This window comes from Nannobrachium achirus (assembly GCF_963921795.1).
Source record: "Nannobrachium achirus genome assembly, chromosome: 6".
NCBI lineage: Eukaryota > Metazoa > Chordata > Actinopteri > Myctophiformes > Myctophidae > Nannobrachium > Nannobrachium achirus.
The window spans coordinates 26,870,474-26,889,999 of NC_137815.1; the positions used below are offsets into that span (position 1 = coordinate 26,870,474).

A 19,526-nucleotide genomic window follows, 5' to 3' on the forward strand; every position below is an offset into this window, starting at 1 on the left:
AGGACTGGCCAAACTGTCAAATATTAAGTAAGCAAGAGGCGAACATTGTGAAAATAGCAGATCTACATGCTCACAACGCCTTGCGTTGCGAGGCGTTGTGAGCATGTAGATCTGCTATTTTCACAATATTTATCTGCGGAACCGAGTCACATTAAATGTAATACCTAAAATTCCAAGTGCTTGTCAGGGTGGGGGTCCCCAGTTCAAATATGTTTATTTTGGGGGACATGGCCTAAAAAGGTTTGAGAACCCCTCGTATAGAGCATTAACAAATTCATCCACCAGGGGCATTGACGACTCATTATTATGACTTCCTATTTAGCCAAGCTTTATAAACTATATATTTTTCAAAGAGAAAACAATAAACTAAAATAAGCGAATATTCGACTTTGGTGAACAACGTCGAATAGTGACTTTGATAATTCGAATGTTCGAATATTTGGTGAATGCCTTAGCGGACCCCCATCTCAAAAATATGTTGTGCCAGTGAGTGGGACCTCCTGCAGAAGCAAGCATTTGAGTGCTTTTTCCACCACTGCTCTTACTTCCTCAGAGTGAGGATTCGTTCTGACGGCGCCGCGATGCCGGCTCGCCACAGGAGCGCCGCCGACAGCCACAGCCCCCCCAGGGCCGCCACCGGGGACGCCCACCTCCCCCCCAGGGTCATGCCCCGGCCCTGCAGCCCGCACGGCAAGATGAGAGCGCCGCCCATGGACAGCCCGGAGAAGCGGCGGAACCTGGGCGCGTTTGGCAGCGCGGGCAGCATCAACCACCCGGACGGGAGGAAGGCGTTCGCCGACAGCCACTCGCTGAGGTCGTCGCCCAGCGCCACGCGCCACGCCAGCCTGGGAGACCACAAGGCCCTGGAGGCCGAGGCACTCGCTGAGGTGAGCGCCGTTGTTAGCAGAGGTGGACAAAAGGACTAACACGTCTTACTTGAGTAAAAGTATCCATGCTGCAATATAGAAACACTCTGTTACAAGTAAAAGTCCTGAATTCAAAGTGTACTTGAGTAAAAGTACAAATGTATTGGCATCAAAGTATACTCAAGGGGAACACACACCAAACGCGGAGGCGGCGCGGAGGCGGCGCGGAGGCGGCGCGGAGGCGGCGCGTCAAAACATATGGCCCCATTACTTTCAATGAACTAACCCACACCGGCGGCATCAGAAGCACGCAGTCGCGGGTCTGCCGCCTCGCCTGCCGCGGCGATACGCCGCTGTTCTATTTTTCCAGCGTTGCCGCGCGGTGAACATGTTCTCCCATGGTTCTCCTCACCGGGGGAAATGGATGTGCTGTGTGGCAGCGCGCCGCATCCAGTTGGGGTTACCGCGCGGCTACTTCACGTGCGTCGATACTGCGACGCGGCGCGACGCTGCGCAGCCGCCCACGTCCAGTGTGTGCTTCCCTTTAGGCTGCACCCACACCAAAGTACCTATGAGAGTGGATTCCCCATTCCGCCAATGCATTTCAATGGTAAGGGTGCACACACACCAAAATATGGTCGCCAGCGGATAAACTCTTTTGGTGCGCGGCTGACTAAAATGCAGAGAGCGCATTCTGTCCCAAAGACAGCGACGCGCCTGTCAACAAGAAGTTGACGGATAAAAGGGCAGGTGCTCAAGCCCCCTTTGATGTCTATGTGTGCACATTAGGGCATTCACTAAATGTTCGAATATTCGAATATCAAAGTCACTATTCGACGTTGTTCACCGAAGTCGAATATTCGCTTATTTCTATTTGTTATATTGTTTTCTCTTTCAAAAAATATATAGTTTATCAAGCTTGGCTAGATAGGAAGTCATAAGAATGAATTGTCAATGCCCCTGGTGGATGAATTTGTTAATGCTCTATACCAGGGCTTCTCAAACCTTTTTAGGCCATGATATTTGAACTGGGGACCCCCACCCTGACAAGCACTTGGAATTAATGTGACTCGGTTCCACAGATAAATATTGTGAAAATAGCAGATCTACATGCTCACAACGCCTCGCAACGCGAGGCGTTGTGAGCATGTAGATCGGCTATTTTCACAATGTTCGCCTCTTGCTTACAGTTTGGCCAGTCCTGTCGAATATTCGAATATTCGAATACTTTGAGGTCGAATAATTCGAATACTAAAAATCACTATTAGTGAATACCCTAGTGCACATGCCTGTGATCTCTGAGTAAACACTGCATGGTCGCATCCCTGGGATGGACACTGGACCGGTCAGATACAGGGCAGACTGCAGTGATTCTGTCAACTCAGCCGTGATGGAACAGACTCTCCCAGCAATGCCGTCCATCCTCTCTTTTTAATGGACCCATTTTCTAGCTGCGCAGCCGTTTTGGGAGTTATGCAATCGAGTTAATGATAGAAAATGTAGCGTGGCTTTGGAGGCCAGCCAAGGCATTAGGAATGAAGCAGAGAGGACGCTGCTCGAGTAACTACTGTTCAAAAACTCTATAGAAGTGTCTTTTTATCGGTCCCTTTGAAGTCCCATTTTCAGAGAGGACTTTAGGTCAAACGTTTATAATAGATTGTGGATTTATGGTTTTCTGTTTTACATCTGAAGCGGAGGAATGCTGTATGCTGGCAGTGGTGGATGGAGTAGTACTCCCAGTGGTGTAACACAGGGGTTCCCAAACATTTTTATCTCAAGGCACCCCATGAATATTATTTTAATCCGAGGCACCCCTACATTATAATTTTCACTCCCAGCACCTTATTGCGACCGTAGGTCGCACTTACTACAGAAAGCTCCACCAGGTGTCCGTCTGTCCGTCCGTCCGTCACACACGTTTTGCCCTGCTCATATCTCGGCAACCGTTGCCCCGATCCATGCCAGCTTTTGCACACACACTCCTTGCCTGCCAAACTACAACCTCCAAGGACCCCCGGAGCTCCAGGCACCCCCAAGTCCCTGGGGGACCCCCTGGTGTAAAAAAAGTTCCCTCCGTGACTCACGTCACACGTCACACTTTTGCCCTGCTCATATCTCCGCAACCGTTGCCCCGATCCATGCCCCCTTTTGCACACACACTCCTTACCTGCCAAACTACAACCTCCAAGGACCCCCAGAGCTCCAGGGACCCCCAGCTCCCTCGGGGACCCCCAAGTGTAAAAAATGAGCACATGTGCAAAAATTACCAAATGACCACCCCAACGGGGCTGCTCACGGGGAATTCCCGGGGACCACCCACTCCTGGTGCTCCAGAACGGATGCAAAAGTGGTGGCGCCCCCAGTGGAGGACCCCCTGCCACTGCAGCTCACATAAAATGCCGTAACTCGGGCTAGGAGCGTCCGGGAGAGCCGGGGCCGGTACCTATTCGTCCGCCAAGGCAACGCGGACACCCCACCCCTCATTTCTCACATGGCCCTCTTCTAGCGCCACCTACAGGCCGATTTTTAAAACACATTTTTGGCCACTGCTCCTACAGTTTTTGCCCTAAAATCACAAAAATCACTACACAGTATGTCTACACTCATGTCATCAACATGGATCAGGAAGTTTTTGGAAAAACACATTTTTGCCCTATTTGTGGAGATAAGTGACCTACGGTCGCTTATCTCCCGATTAGGGAGTCTTACTGGTATTTATAGCATATCGTCGTTGTCGGTGGAAAACTTGTATGTCCAAAACCGTTCGTTTCGTATTCTTCATCTATAAAATGTGCTAAACTAGTGAAAACAGCAGATCTACAAGCACACAACGCCGTGCTTGTAGTTCGGCTGTTTTCACTAGTTTTGTGCGACAGAGGTTTCTGCCGGACAGTGACGATATTTTAGTGATTATGTTGCGAGGAAAACGTTGAGATAATAGCCATTTTGGTTAAAACTGACTGAAAATAACTTTGTACTTCAAGTTTAAAATGATACTAAATATTTGTTCAAGTGTCCAAATAAATATCCAAATGTCCAAATATTATCAAATTATCTCGCTGCATCCCTGGACTGCCGTCGCGGCACCCCAGGGTGCCCCGTCACCCACTTTGAAAACCCCTAAGTAAATTTACTTGAGTACAGTTTTGAGGTACTCATACTTTACTGGAGTATTTCCAATTTCCAATACTTTTACCTCCACTACATCTCAGAGGCAAATATTGTACTTTTACTCCACTGCAATTATTTGAAAAGTCACTAGTTACTTTTGCGTTGATGTGTTTCTATCACTGATTAGTCACCTTTACAGTGAGGTACATCTTAGGGGCATGCATAGGGCATTCGCGGAATGAGCAGCACTGCCAAAAAGACTCGGTGCCACGCTGTGAGTGCCGCGCTGTGAGCTTGTATATCTGCTATTTTTCAATAGCTAAAGCATTAAATAATTCTAGGCCTAAATGGGTCCATTCTAATCGTCAAATGTTCTGTACTCTCCACGTCGGGGTCCAGGACATCGAGAAGACCATGAACACGGCGCTGCACGAGCTGCGCGAGCTGGAGCGGCAGAACGTGGCCAAGCACGCGCCCGACGTGGTCCTGGACACGCTGGAGCCCCTCAAGCAGCAGCAGCAGCACCCGGGGGCCCAGCCCCAGTCCCACCAGCACCAGGAGCCCCCCGCGAGCCCGCTGCACACCATGGTGATCCGGGACCCGGATGCGGCCCTGCGGCGCAGCAGCAGCAGCTCCTCCTCGGAGACCATGTCCACGTTCAAGCCGGCGCTGTCGGGGGCGGTGGCCGCGCGGCGGCCCAGCGCGCCTCTGCGGCAGCCGCCCGTCCGGCCCGTGAGGCCCGCGCCCGTGCTGGGACTCGGGGGGACACACCAGGGACAGGGGGGGACGACGGGGACGCACCGCTCCAGTAGCTCCAGCTCCTCCGGCCTGGGCAGCCCGGGGATCACGCCGACGGAGAGGGGGTTCCCCAAGGCGCCGTCTCCGTCCCCCTCCGCTTCTTCCGCCTCCTCCGACAAGCAGGGTAACGCGTGAGGGAGTGCCCGTTTGTGGTCCCGACAGGGTGTAATCTGATCCCCCCGATAATGAAAATACACACACTATCTGTGAGGAGAATGTGCAGGGTTCCTTTTGTAATAAAAAAAATATCGTCGTTGTCGGGTGGAAACCTTGTATGTCCAAGACCGTTCGTTTTGTATTTATCATTTTAAAAATTAACTAAACTAGTGAAAACAGCAGATCTACAAGCACACAACGCCTCGCACCGCGAGGCGCTGTGTGCTTGTAGATCGGCTGTTTTCACTACTTTGGTGCAACAGCCTTGTATGATGAAGCAGGGCTTTGCTTGGTGAAAAAACACACAAATTTGAAACTTGGAGATACAAGGTTTCTGCCCGACAGTGACGATATGGTAATAAAAAATGAGGGGTGGGGGGTTTCATTTTCTTAACCACTCAAGCCCTATACTTCTTTGTACGTCGTATGGAGAAGTTAGGCGATCTGCAAGCTGCGACGCGTTAACTTTCAGACCGCCTGTTTTTGCTATTTTTGGATGAAATTAAACATTGAGAAATTCAGAAAGAATATCATATATATTATCAAACATAAATAACAGTCTACATTGACCAAAACAAAGTGCATGTGTCTAATTCAGTCTGTCCAGTATCAGGGACGAAACACAATCCCTAACGCCCATAACAATGAATGACCAGAGGTGGGTATCAAAGGCAGATTCATGGATCCCCCTGCCCCACCCCCAATACGCAAATGGAACCCTAAGAATAAGTACCACTAATCTTGTATTCTCAGTCTTAGGTATACTGACTGACACATGTTGAAATGTCACAGTGAGAGAGGACTCTAATCTAGTCTAAAAGATCATTTCAGATAAACACCTGTCTTGTCTATGACAGGTGTTGTTGGTAGTTAGTGCTTTAGAGATGCTGGATGACAAAGGGACGCACTGGAAAAAAAGTAATACTTCTCTGCACTGAAAACCTACAAGATCCCCCCTTGCAACATCTCATTGAAATGTTATTATCTTACACAAAGACACTGTCAGGCGGAGAGCCCGAACCAATGCCACGTTTTTGGAGTCCGAAGAGTCCTAGACCACCTAGACCTAGACCACCTCCTAGATTATCGATATTTTGACCTATATTATATTCTCAAAAATTGTAATATTTACCAGTTAACATTTATTAAATCTAAGTTAAATGTTTTATTTGGGAGCATTTAACTTACAGCGTTATGCAAAAAAGCAGCAGATCTATAAGCTTGCAATGCGTTGCATTGTGATGCGTTGTGAGCGTGTATATCAGCAGTCTTTGAAACTATATAATGGCATGCCCAATATAGGCACGCCGGGTTGAAAGTGGTTCAGCAACATCATCATCATCATTCGAGTGCCCTCGAGATCTGCCACACAAGCTGCTTCCACTGGTCTCTGTTGCTCATTGCTGCACCAAGTTCATTCACAGTCAGTCCTGTGTCCCTACTTAAAACATCTGGGAATGTGAGTGGTCTAGTTCCCCTTGATGAGCAGGGGAGTCTCCACAGAAGAATATCCGAGATGACCTGGTCCTTTGCTCTGTGACCGTCAGCAACATACTGTACTGTAATTGTCCATCAAAAAAGTCAAATGGCCGAAATACCGACCAAACGATATATCGCTCTGGCTCTAGCCTGGTCCCTGGGAGACTGTCAGACACTTAATCCAGTCATCTCTCCGTGTAGAAATATTAGCCGTGTTACCTCCAGAAGGATGTAAACACGTTTCCTCTTAGGATTAAAGAGAACTAATGCACTTATAAGCTCTATGGGGACTTGTCCTGCATTTGTTAGATTCTGTGTTTGCATATTATTGACCAAGTCGTGCTAGAATCGAGGCATAGGATATCGTCGCTCTCGGGTGGAAACCTTGTTCCAAAACCGCTGTGGGAAATGATGGAGAGAGGAAAAAAATAATAATAACTTGTAGTTATTATTTAGTCACAAGATGCTTGATACTTTTCATTGATTCAATATTTATTACATTTAACCCCTTTCACTTTCGACATAAAAAAAGGTTAAAATAAATTGCGGATCTACATGCTTCGCTACTTTTACAAGACACTCTTATACGACAAGTAGGGAATTAATTTACCCCCCCCCCAAAAAAAAATAAATAAAAAATAAAATAAAAATGAATAAACATAAAAAGACAAAATATGGAGGTACAAGGTTTCTTCGAGATAGCGACTGTATGAGAATATCACTGAAAGCTTACATAATGATTCAAACGCACATAATCAGTATACAGCCTTTGTGGGAAAGTGTACCATACACACATACATACATACATAGATGGGATTGCTTACTATTGACGGTGTTCGTTGCCTATATCTCAAGAGGTTCTCAACCTTGCGAGCCGGGGCCCACTGGTGGGCCAGGGGAATATTGCAAGTGGGTCCCCAAATAACTGGCAAAATCAACATTAATACAAAGAAATATATCACGGAATGTTTTCTTTAAAACCTAAAAAAAGATGTATACTTTCAAGATGTTCTAAGTGGGCCCTGATCAAGAAAAGGTTGAGAACCACTGGCCTATCTTTAATGAGGATTATGAATACATATATATATATACACTGTACTGTATGTAAGTTGAATAGGTACGTTCTGATCTGAAAATATGCTTACTGCTAATGGTGACTTGTATAAATGACTATGTATGATAGGAAACAGGATATATTATTATCATCTAGTAGTGGGTAGATTTTGTAACTTTTATCCTTGCACAAACAATAACAAGACAATAATAAATCTCTGAAACGTCACGGAGCATGCTCTGCATCTGTCAAAATGTTTTCTAACCAAGTACATTTACTTGAGTAGCTACTGTATTTAAGTAGAAATGAAGTAGTACCCTACTGAACCCTATTGAACCAATTTTCTACACCAGGGGTCTTCAACAGGGGGTCCGGGACCCCTAGGGGGTCCTCAAAGTTACTATAGGGGGTCCTTCAAATCATAGAAACGTTTTCCTCCTTTTTTATATTAAGCACTTGAACCCTAGTGTCCTTATTCTGAGAACTTTAGCCAAAAATAGCAGATCTACAAGTGCGAGGCTATTTTCGGCAAAGAGCTTTGGTGTAGAGGGGAAAAAGAGCAGACTAAGTACAGAGTGAGAGGTCAAGTTTATTAGGTATTGACAGTTCAAGTGGTTAAATATCTGGAAACACCAATTGACATGAATCCAAAATACACTGATGATCGTGCTGTCAAACAATGAAACTATATGGAATCTATGAAAAGGTTGTGGGGGTCCCTGCTTCATCTCTCTCTCAACTAAGGGTTCCTTGGCTTGAAAACGTTGAAGACCCCTGTTCTACACCACTGGTTATAGGCCTATAAGAATCACAAACATTGTATATAAATTACATACATGACTACATTAACTTGTGAACAAATGGATAATGCAATACTGCTTGTGATGTCAGTGATCAATCTTTATTATGAGCATGCTTATGCGCCATATGGGTGGTAAATGGACACAACATGAGAATACTTTTGAGTGTGTGTGTGCGCGTGTGCGCGCGCGCGTGTGTGTGTGTGTGTGTGTGTGTGTGTTTGTTCTAGGCCTACTGCCTGTGTCCCTACACTCACACACTGCAGGCTGCAGCTAATATATAGCAACATGTATCCTCTTAACAGGGGCTATAGGCTATACGACAGGTTAGTAACACCATCTAGTGGCCAAAATGAGACCTCACAGGATATTTTAAGGGGGGGTTCTAGCTATGATCTCCACACATCAGCTACAACATAGAAAAAGAAGGGGAAAAAAAGAAAACATAAAATGAAATTAAACTAGATACCGAAGATAGACAGACATATTCACAGCAGCCTACCTTATCTTTTAAGAAAATTCATTACCACACTTTATTCATTTCTTTATAGGCTATGGCGAAAGTCTAATCAATCTTGTCATCTCAATAGAGGGTATGCGTGTGACAATTTAGTTGTGACCATAGGTCGCAGTTTACTATCAGAAACGTAAAAGCTTTTTTTTTACTTAAATGTTTTTTATCCCACGGTTTTTGTAACCCTTTTTTCTCACCCAGTGACTACCTAACCTGTAGTCCTGGTTTCCGCTCTCCCCCTGCCGCGCCAGGGGACATTGGGGAGCACCCGGCTGGCTAGGGGGAGGTAATATAGAAACCAGGACTACTGCATGTTTTTGTGTGAGGGCCTATGCCCAAGGAGACACGGGGAGAACATGCAAACTCACCACAGAAAGGCCCTATCGCCAACCCCACCTAGGGTGTGGGTGCTGATGACGCGGGTGGACGAACACGCCCCCAGCGCCCACAGCTTCCCCCGGCGGGAATCGAACCCAGGATATTCATATGGGAATGCCCATATATGGAGGCCACATACCACACTAACAGAATCCATAGGCCTATATGGCCAAGACAGCCCATATCTGTGTGGCTGGTTCTACAGACAGGGATCTCCATGTATGGGCATAAAAGGGTATGATGTCAGATGTCATAAGTGGCGTTTCCATAAAGCCTCTTAAATGCGCATTTACGGCTTATTCGCAAAATCTTTTTATGGAAACACTTCAAAATGCGAATAAACTTTCATTATCCGCCGCTTGGAGGAGGTGGATTTCCATACCGTCCTCCAACTTAACACTTTCCTCTGCCGCTTAACGTCCATTGTGCGTTTATGGCCCACAAAACTAACCGGTTGTTTGTTACACACGGAGTGACACGGACCGTGTGTAAAATTCCTCCCGTTTTCACCTCCCGGAGTCAAGCCATCCGTGGCTAACCCTTCCTCATCACACGGTGTTGCGTGCCAAAAGTGGCCAGTCTACAAGCTCACAGCAGCTCGCATCCGCGTCTCCGTGCTGCGCTGTGAGCTTGCAGACCGGTCACCTTCCAGAGGACATGCAGGATGAGTGTGCACTGTGCAGCGATCGAGTCACAGCAGTCAGACGTGCAGTGCTCACATCTCGGTTCGGTCTGAAAAAATCAGCCCGATCAACCCATGCGACCGTCGCTAATTCGAATGACACCCGCTAATGGAAACGGGCTAAATTCGCTTTGTCTTAAAGGTGATACACCATGAAAATTCACCTTTTTTTGGGGTCCCACTAGCTAGCACCTTCTATCCTCACGAATTCCCATTTCAGACCGTTGTGTCTTTCTCTGGTTTTGGGAAGGTGTTTGGAAAAGCATCCCACGGGTTCTCAAAACAGGCTGTCCAGATTTGCTGCCGTTTGTGACGTCATAAACGGCCGTTTTGGAAGGATTTTTTTTTTTTTTTTTTTTTTTTTTTTCTTCTTCAAAAAGATAATTTTTTTTTCAAAAACATTTTTTTTTTTCAAAAAGATTTTGGGGGGGTGGCGCAGTTCAGGCCAAATGTGGTACTGCAGCTGAAAATGCTCTGAGAGCCATTCAAAAATGAGAGGCTCTCTATTCAGGAGTGGTAATTTAGCCTCAAACCTTTTGAAAAACGTTTTGGGACATAAACAATATGACATAAATACTTTTTAAATGCATGGTGTATCACCTTTAATACGCATTTCTGACCATTTGCTTCCCTAATTCGAATATGTTCATGGAAACATGGCTATAGACATCCTAGGACTTTCACATAAATAACTGGGTAAGCATGTTTGGGCTCTCACAGCATATCGCCATATACAGTACATGGATCTCCATATATGGATACCAGGGGTCTCCATATATGGGTAACTGGTCTGATAGGCCTATACATCACTGGCCAGATGGCCAAGACATGGCGTGACCTCACCCTTTAGGGCGAGGTCACTTGTATATTAAGTTCATATCCACCCCTGTCACAACCAGGCTGTCCCAGCAGGGGGAGCCATATCCCCATAATGTAGATTGCTAGTACTTACTCAATATAATATAATATAATATAATATAATATAATATAATATAATATAATATAATATGGAAGCACAAACAGCAGACCTAAATCAAATTAATAGGAAACAAGCAAATGTCTCTCCCACAGACACAAACTACACTGTCTGTCCTACAGAGAGGCATTTTTCAAAGTAAAAGTGCAGGCATATGTGTGTCCACATAAGCTGAATTATAAAAAGTGTGAATGGAGTCTCTAGGTGCCAAAATCTTCCATTGACCTCCATCATAAGTTTAACTTTTAAAGGAGGATATATTTGAAACGATAAAACATTCAAATGTCTTCATTTTTATGAACAGGTGTTATACTTCCAGTCATTTCGGAATGAGCCTATATATCGTCACTGTCAGGCAGAAACCTCGTATCTCCAAGTTTCAACAATATTTCGCAAAGCAAAGCCCTGCTTCATCATAGGCTGTCGCACTAAAGTCCAAAGGCCCTCCCTCCAAAAGTAGTGAAAACAGCCGATCTACAAGCACACAAGGCCTCGCGGTGCGAGGCGTTGTGTGCTTGTAGATCAGCTGTTTTCACTAGTTTAAATCATTTTTAAAATTATAAATAGGCCTACAAAACAAATGTTTTTGGACAGGTTTCCACCCAACAACGATATTATTCATGATCAACATAAATTCTCCGTTTTGCTAATCCCTCATATAAATCTAAATCAATCCTGACTCATTCCTGACATGTTTTTGTCTGGTACTCAAAGTAGAGATTAGGTTTAGGTGGATAAACAAAGCATGACTCACCCTGACCCAGACTAACACTGAGATGTAACTAACAGTGGCGGAAGTAAATCATTTTTACTTAAGTAAAAGTATCAATACTGCAATATAGAAATACAGTCACAAGTAAAAGTCCGGAATTCAAAATGTACTTGAGTAAAAGTATGAATTTTGTTGGCATCCAAATGTACTTAAAGGAGCTATAGTCAACTTTTTCATTGTAGGGCCGACACTTTGTTTACATCCTAGTCTATAGACTAGAATGTAAACAAAGTGTCGGTCTGACAATGGCCAAAATGATTATTTTATCATTATTTTACGCTTTTTGTGGTCATTTTTGAATAGAAACACATATATGAAGCTTATTTATTTATAAAATATTTTCGAAACATTATTTTTATTTTAGCATCCGTTTTTCAAGAAAAAGTTGACTATAGCTCCTTTAAAGTACCAAATGTAATAGTATAAAATGTTTGAAAATAGCAGATCTATAATAAGCTCACAACAACACGTTGCGAAACATTGTGAGATTGTAGATCGGCTATTTACAAATAGACTAGGTATAAAATAGGGCTAAAGTGGTTAGTGCATGCTTTATGTGCTTTTTTTTAAATAATATTATAATTTACATCTGCAAAGTAACTAGTAACTAAAGTTTTCAAATAAATGCAGTGGAGTAAAAGTACAATATTTGGAAATTAGAAATACTAGTACAGTACAAATACCTCAAAATTGTACTTAAGTGCAGTACCTAAGTAAATATACTTAGTTACTTTAAACCACTGGTAACTAAGTACATGTACTACAATTATTTGAAAACTATTATAATAAAATAAAAAGTATACTCTCCGACCTGCTCTCTTACTTACTTATTTGGAAATAACCGATCTACAAGCTGGCATCGGGTGTGTGATCGACTATTTTCAATATCCTAAGTTGGGTTATATAGTATACTATATATTTTTTAAAACAGTTTGCAATGAGTACTTTTACCTTTGGTATTGTAATTTTGATGCCAAAACTTACTACTTCTTCCAACACATTTTGGGCATAGCTGAGATAAAAGTAGCTGAAAAAGTAGTCTTTTTCCACAAATGCGCCTTCATCCCATTTCCATAAAGAGGATGGGATTTGCCATGCTCTGATCTCAGCTGGCTGTTGATTGACTTGCGCCTTCTCCCTTGGGCTGACCACCATGGCGCTCACAGTTAGCTTTAATCAGTTAGATGAAAGTGAGGACATAATTAGAAAAGGTCTCCGCCTGCCAGGCCTGGTTATCTACCCAGGGATGTGTCAGTCGAGGGTACACCATAGGACTCATGTGGTCAAGGTATTACCAAGGAAGATTACAAGGGTCAAGGGCCTTCAAACATAAGCTGTTCTGGTCTAGCCTGATTTCAGACTCAAGCAGTCCGCTCAGAGAGTGGACTGGGCAGGAGCCAGGCCAGTTCTAGTCTGGAACTCTAACTTTAAAGAGGTGGTGCCATGATTTCCCCCCCTCTAAAACATGATTATCAGGTATTATGATTATACGAGGAGGAAGATTCTTTCCAAAAAAGTATACAGAAAGAGTTAAAATTGGGTTTTTATGTGGCCACACCCCCAGTTTGTTAAGTATGCATGGATGTCATGGTGGGTGGTGACCCAGCTGAAGTTAGCCACACCCCACAGTGTTGGGTGAATGGTAATTAGGGGAGGAGTTGATTCTGTGATGTAATTGTATCTGTGACACTTTTGACCACAAGGTGGCAGCCTCCAAGAGAAAACAAACAAATACCAAGAGAATACATAATTGCTCATAAAAACCACACCAGGGGGTCTAATGAAGTACTTTCAACCTCCTAGACACATGAAAAACAGAAAAAGTACAAAACTATGGCACCACCTCTTTAACGCATTAAGAAAAATACCTAAAAAAAATATTCTAAATCCTAAAACTTGCAGATCTGCTATTCTCTGCGAACATAAGAATGTTCTCTTGTTATAAGATAAGGTGAGAATGGTGCACTCGGTCGAGCACCCATTATTTTGGAGGCATGCCCCCATAATAATTAGGCATTTAGGCATTTACCTAATTAATATCTCTCTGTCTCTCTGCTCTCTCTGCTCTCTCTCTGCTCGTACCCCCCCCCCCAACTATAAATGTGGTGTGTGTCAGATATGGTTTATTAGTAGGCCTATGCCAGAAGGAAAGTGTCACTTGAACACATCATGGGATTATAGAGTGGGGAATGTTGGAAACATGGATGCAACACTGTTTGAAACGAGCCAGAAGAGTGTGTGTGTGTGTGTGTGTGTGTGTGTGCCCCTCTCTCTCTCTCTCTCTCTCTCTCTCTCTCTCTCTCTCTCTCTCTCTCACACTTCAAGGTTTCACCGATCTCTTTATGACACTGTCAAAACTAAGTATCGAAGTGATGATGAAATGTTAAAATACATAAATTGCAGACAGCAATTTTTACAGCGTGGCTTTGAAGGAGTGCATGACCGGAGCTAACCTCAATTCACAACGTGAACAACAAAACATTTAGCTTTTATTGGTTGATACCGATCCACCAGTTTTATTAAGGTCTGACCTGCCAAAACCGATTTTTCCGATACCGATTTCTTTAGCTAAGAACTAGAAAATAGGGTTGCTCCAATACTTTTTTTTTTCTCAGGCCAAGTAGGCCTACAAGACATACTTCAATTTGAGTACCAATAAGCTAGAAGAACACTAATGCCAAATCAATCACAATAGTACAATATCCAAAATCACAGACAATATCCAGTCTAATATGACCGTCTGGACTAGGCAGGAGGAAAGCAGGTGACGCATGCTTTGTTTTCCCCTTTTTGGAGACGACATTGACACAGGATTATGGAATATATCCTTACATTGCAATGGTAATCAGCACCATCTGTATTCTGTAGGCTGCCACTAAGTAGACTGGCTGCTACTTGCTAATGTTTACTTTAGTCACAGGACCAGCATCATGCTGTGCAGTGCCATAGACACAATCGGCATAAAACCGGTAATTATTTCAGTGACCTGCCGGTCACCGATTCGGCCGGGTCGATATCATATCTGCCGATTTTTTATATTGGCCGATTCCGATTTCCATCCCTAATTACAGTTCTTTACATGTACATACATTCACAGGGTCAACATTATTATTTCTGTGTAAATCTCTCCATCAGCTTTGTGACAATAATGGCAGCGCTGGGTGGGAATAAACAATGTTTACTGACTACAGGCATTATCTACAGCATACGTGTAGCGAAAAATTTTACTATTGAGCGAGAAAAATTAAGGGGATTAAAAATTTTACCAAACGCTCCTGTCTGAAGCCTTGGTTGGGTACAGATAGTGCCAAAATGGAAGATAAAGCATCCTTTGAAAAAGAATAACAGCGGGATCATGATTAGGGGGAGCAAATAAGTACTTTTAAAGGTAAGAAAGCCTTCTGGGCCGAAACTCTTCTTTAAGTTAAAGGTAGGGTAAGTGATTTCACTTAAGTTTCAGTTTCAGTTTTCTTGTATAGGTGACAGGGCCTTGATTGGAGGAAAACCTGTCATCTAACACTTTTTTCTCCTCACAGGGGATAAGGCTGAAGTCCAAATATGGACCAAATACTCTATAGTAACTAGTACTATCAGAACATAGACCCATTTTGTTTTTATTTGAATTAAATGAAATCACTTACTCTACCTACTGGTATGTAGCCTACTGTGTATGTCACGCTCTCTGCACATTTGTCCAGCAGAGGGTGCTCAAAGCACTCCAGAGACGATAAGGCACATTGTGGACAGTAAGGACTCGGGAATAAATATATATGTCACAGTTTTTTTGAGTTTCAGTGAAATTGAGAACAGGAGGGCTCGTCGTGCGGTGCGCGGCAGAACAAGCGGTCGCTTTGATCCACAACAACAATAACGACAACGTAGCGTCGGCAGGAATGATAGCGCCTCACCCCACGAAGGTTAGGGTTAGGGTTAGGCATGTTTTACAGAGGTTAGGGTTAGGGTTAGAGTTAGGCATAGTAAGCTAATGGCTAAACACAGCTGAGCTGGGCTAGTAGATAAACAACGAAAGAGGTGTCGCAAACGAGTGACGTCAGCGACTACACAAGTGAATGACTGTTGTCGCCATCTCATGGTGAATGCGCAGAATTAAACAGGTGCGCTGATAAGAGACTATCAAGGTGAATTGATCCAGGTGGTGTAAGGGGTGTGTGGTGAACAACAAAACGAGTGCTCTTACCCCAATCTCACCGAGTTACCCAAACTGACTGTTAAGTTTTAGATTTAGATTAATTTCATCCCCTCAGCAAGCAGGCAGAACAGGAGGTAGAACAGGAAAGCAGTTTTAAGCCCCTAAATATTGTGAAAATAACAGATCTGTGAACTCAAATGCAGATTGTAGATCTGCTATTTTGAGTAGACCTATAATATTGATTTGTTTTGCTTTTTGTATTTCTGGAAAATACTTGAAATATTTTTTAAAAAATGACCACATTTTAATACGGTACTGCAGGTTGCAATGATTTGATATCAGAAAGAAAATGAACTTTGTAACTTACTTTTGAATACTGAAGTATTTTTAAAAGCAAACGCTCCAGTACTTTGACTCAAGTATACATAGTGTACATTTGACTGAGCAGATTTCACTTGTAGTCGAGTAATATTTGACCAGGAGAGTTTGACTTTGAGCACCTAATACTTTGACTCAAGCACCTCTGACCACATGGCTCCTCTCAACCTCGCAACACAGTTGCTGTGGTTTTAAGAATTGTGTCAGTTGCCATGGATATAGAAGCTAGAACAAATTGGGTCATGGCTAAAAATCTTTCCTGTTGGGAAGAAACCTTGTAAAGTGAGGATACATATTCATTCCCATTGAAATCAGGTATCATACACTGGCGTTTTTTTCCCTTCTGTAAATACAGCTGTTTTGTACATGAAATGTAATAATGTGTTAATTACGACCATAGGTCGTAGTTTTAATATGTGAACCGTCACAGCTTGACCATATCTCTGTCTGTCTGTCTGTAACGCCTGACACCGTGGCTCCCCTCACACATCACTGACATCACAGGTGAGGTGACATCACAGTGATGTCAGATACTAAGAGCAGGGATCTCCATTATATGGGCATAAAAGGCTGACACATAACTGTGACATCACAGGTGACATCACAGTGATGTCAGATACTCAGAGCAGGGATCTCCATGTATGGGCATAAAAGGGATTGTATATGTAAGATGTCAGACAACAGAATCCATATGGCCAAGACAGATGGCGCGACCTCGCGTCTTACTGGTATTCTACTCTCTGTTGATGACCCATGGGACCACAATATCCTTTTAGCCTAAATGTTTTGACTAATAATCAATCTGGCCCATTTAGCGCCACCTTCAGCTTCAGGCCGATTTTTTAAAACACATTTTTGGACACTGCTCCTACAGATTTTGCCCTAAAATCACGAAAATCGCTACACAGTATGTCTGCACTCATGTCATCAACAGGGATCTGTCCAATATAGCGCCACCATCAGGCGGATTTTTTCAAACACATTTTTGGACACTGCTCCTACAGACTTTGCCCTAAAATCACACAAATCGGTACACAGCATGTCTACACTCATCTCATCAACATGGATCTGTCCCATATAGCGCCACCGTCAGCCAGATTTTTTCAAACACATTTTTGGACACTACTCCTACACATTTTGCCCTAAAATCACGTTGCGACCTGACGGTCGCTTATCTCCCGATTAGGGAGTCTTACTGGTAATCAATCAATCAATTAACATTTGGACTTTGTATGTTTTTTTAATAAATTAACGCCCTACTTCACAACACGAGTGTCACACACCAACGGTTTTGGACATGCAAGGGTTTCCGCCCGACGGCGGCGAGACACTTTTAAAGAGGAGAGGTGAGAAGGAAGAATGTGTGATGGAATGAGAAGTACATAACTGTCTGCAACCTGTCTGTACAGCACTTCATTACTGGGGTAATGAAGTGCTGTTCAACTTTGTAGTACCTCAGTACTGCATACCGTGCACAGCAGGGCTCCCCACAGTTTTCCCCAAGGGCCACATTATGCCAAGGATAACAAGCCGAGGTTCCCACTGCTCCAGGAAAAGTTGTTTTTCAAATGCAGATAGTGTTGTTGCTCTTACCATTATTATTATTAACATTATTATTATTATATAGAAGAAGAAGAAAAAAGTCTTGAAACAAAATGAGTCCAGAACCAACCATTTAATTGTGACCGAAGGTCGCAGTTTACCATGAGAAATGTCACAGCGTGTCCGTAGACGTGTAGACGACGTATACACATTTTTCTATGGGCAAACCCATAGACCGTAAAATGTGTCATCATGATGTCATCATGCTCTGATGTTACTGTGATGTCAGGGGAACCACTCTACCAGAATGGGTTTGCCGCTCTGACATCACGCTCTGGCTTCACTGTGATGTCACACTAACAGAATCCCTTTTATGCCCATATATGGAGTTCCCTGATGTCATCAATATCAATGATGCCCTGTTAGGGAGATCCCTGTGATGCCAGGGGCAACAAATCCCTTTCATGCCCATATATGGAGATATGGAGATCCCTGTGATGCCAGGGGAACAAATCGCTTTTATGCCCATATATGGAGATCCCTGATGTCCACAATCCCTGATGTCCACATCACTGTGGGGCGACCTCACCCTTTAGGGTGAGGTCGCTTGTCGCCCTGAGGCGTCTTACTAGTTAATTTAAAATGAGTCATTACAGTCTGCTTAAACGATCTATTCACATCAAAAGTAGCAGGGGGATACTTTAGAAGGGTAAAACAGGGTCATATTAAATAGAACTGTCTTGACTACGCATGCCTTTATGTAGAGGTAATAAGGTCCACGTCTTTAAAAGGTTCTCTTAATCATGGAAGGAGCACGGAAATAAGGCATAGGATGAATTCTTTCTTTTCTTTTTGCACATTGACTTTGCACAAAACAAACAGACACTAAAACCAACAAGCACATAAACACAACACACACTGTACAATATCACACATTAGGATGACATAACAGAGGAGGATAAGAGCGTGCCAGCACAGAATCAAGAACGTGGACACTATTCAAAGCAATAGGGCAACAGAACTGAACATGGTGGCTGTGTCCACTGACTTCAACGTAATATTCTGTTCCTCAAGCTATTATACATCTTTCACCCTACATACCCAGTTACCATTAAGCGGCCTTATGCAGATACATTTCACAAACGCGGTGCCATTGTACCCTTGTCCTACTGGGGTACACAAACACAAAGCCCCTTTAAACCCTGTGTGCCAATAAACCACTTAATTAAAACAAGGAGCACCTGGCTGATACAAAATATTGTTCTCATTTGAAGACATCGAAGCCGCCATCCACTTCCATCTACTTCAATTGAAAATTGAAATCTTTATCTTGCCCGGTGGGAATGACCCGGCCTTTATCCATGGATAAGAGAGGTCCCTTCAATTTTTTCAATTTCTGATTAAAATGTATACTTCATGAATAACCTCCAGACAATGGAGTCCATTATAATATAAATGCAGTCTACAGATTCAGGTACTGAAACCTATCTCTTATTCCTAGACCGTTTCCCTTGTTCCTTCTCCCACACATACATACTTCACACACACCTCTCTCTCTCTCTCTCTCTCTCTCTCTCTCTCTCTCTCTCTCTCTCTCTCTCTCTCTCTCTCTCTCTCTCTCTCTCTCTCTCTATGTATATATATGTGTATATATATATATATATATATATATATATATATATATATATATATATATATATATATGTGTGTGTGTGTGTGTGTGTGTGTGTGTGTGTGTGTGTGTGTATGTATGTATGTATGTATGTATGTATGTATATATATATATATATATATATATATATTTCACACACACGCTCGTCCAGCACATACACCTGACAAGTGTCAATGATGTGTGTAGGCGGCCACTTGT

The 19,526-nt window shown here is 43.3% G+C and overlaps 1 protein-coding gene across 3 annotated transcripts in view; it reads left to right on the forward strand.

Moving 5' to 3' along the window:
• The window catches only part of LOC308286264 (SLIT-ROBO Rho GTPase-activating protein 3-like), a 112,092-nt gene extending 107,036 nt beyond the window's left edge, over positions 1-5,056 (forward strand). For all 3 annotated transcript variants that reach the window (XM_080727248.1, XM_080727246.1, XM_080727247.1), the window contains exons 21-22: positions 554-887; positions 4,377-5,056. In XM_080727248.1, the coding sequence (XP_080583374.1) occupies positions 554-887; positions 4,377-4,910 (868 nt within the window). In that variant the 3' untranslated portion in view covers positions 4,911-5,056. The remainder of the gene's footprint in view (positions 1-553; positions 888-4,376) is intronic.
• The last annotated feature ends 14,470 nt before the right edge of the window (positions 5,057-19,526 follow it).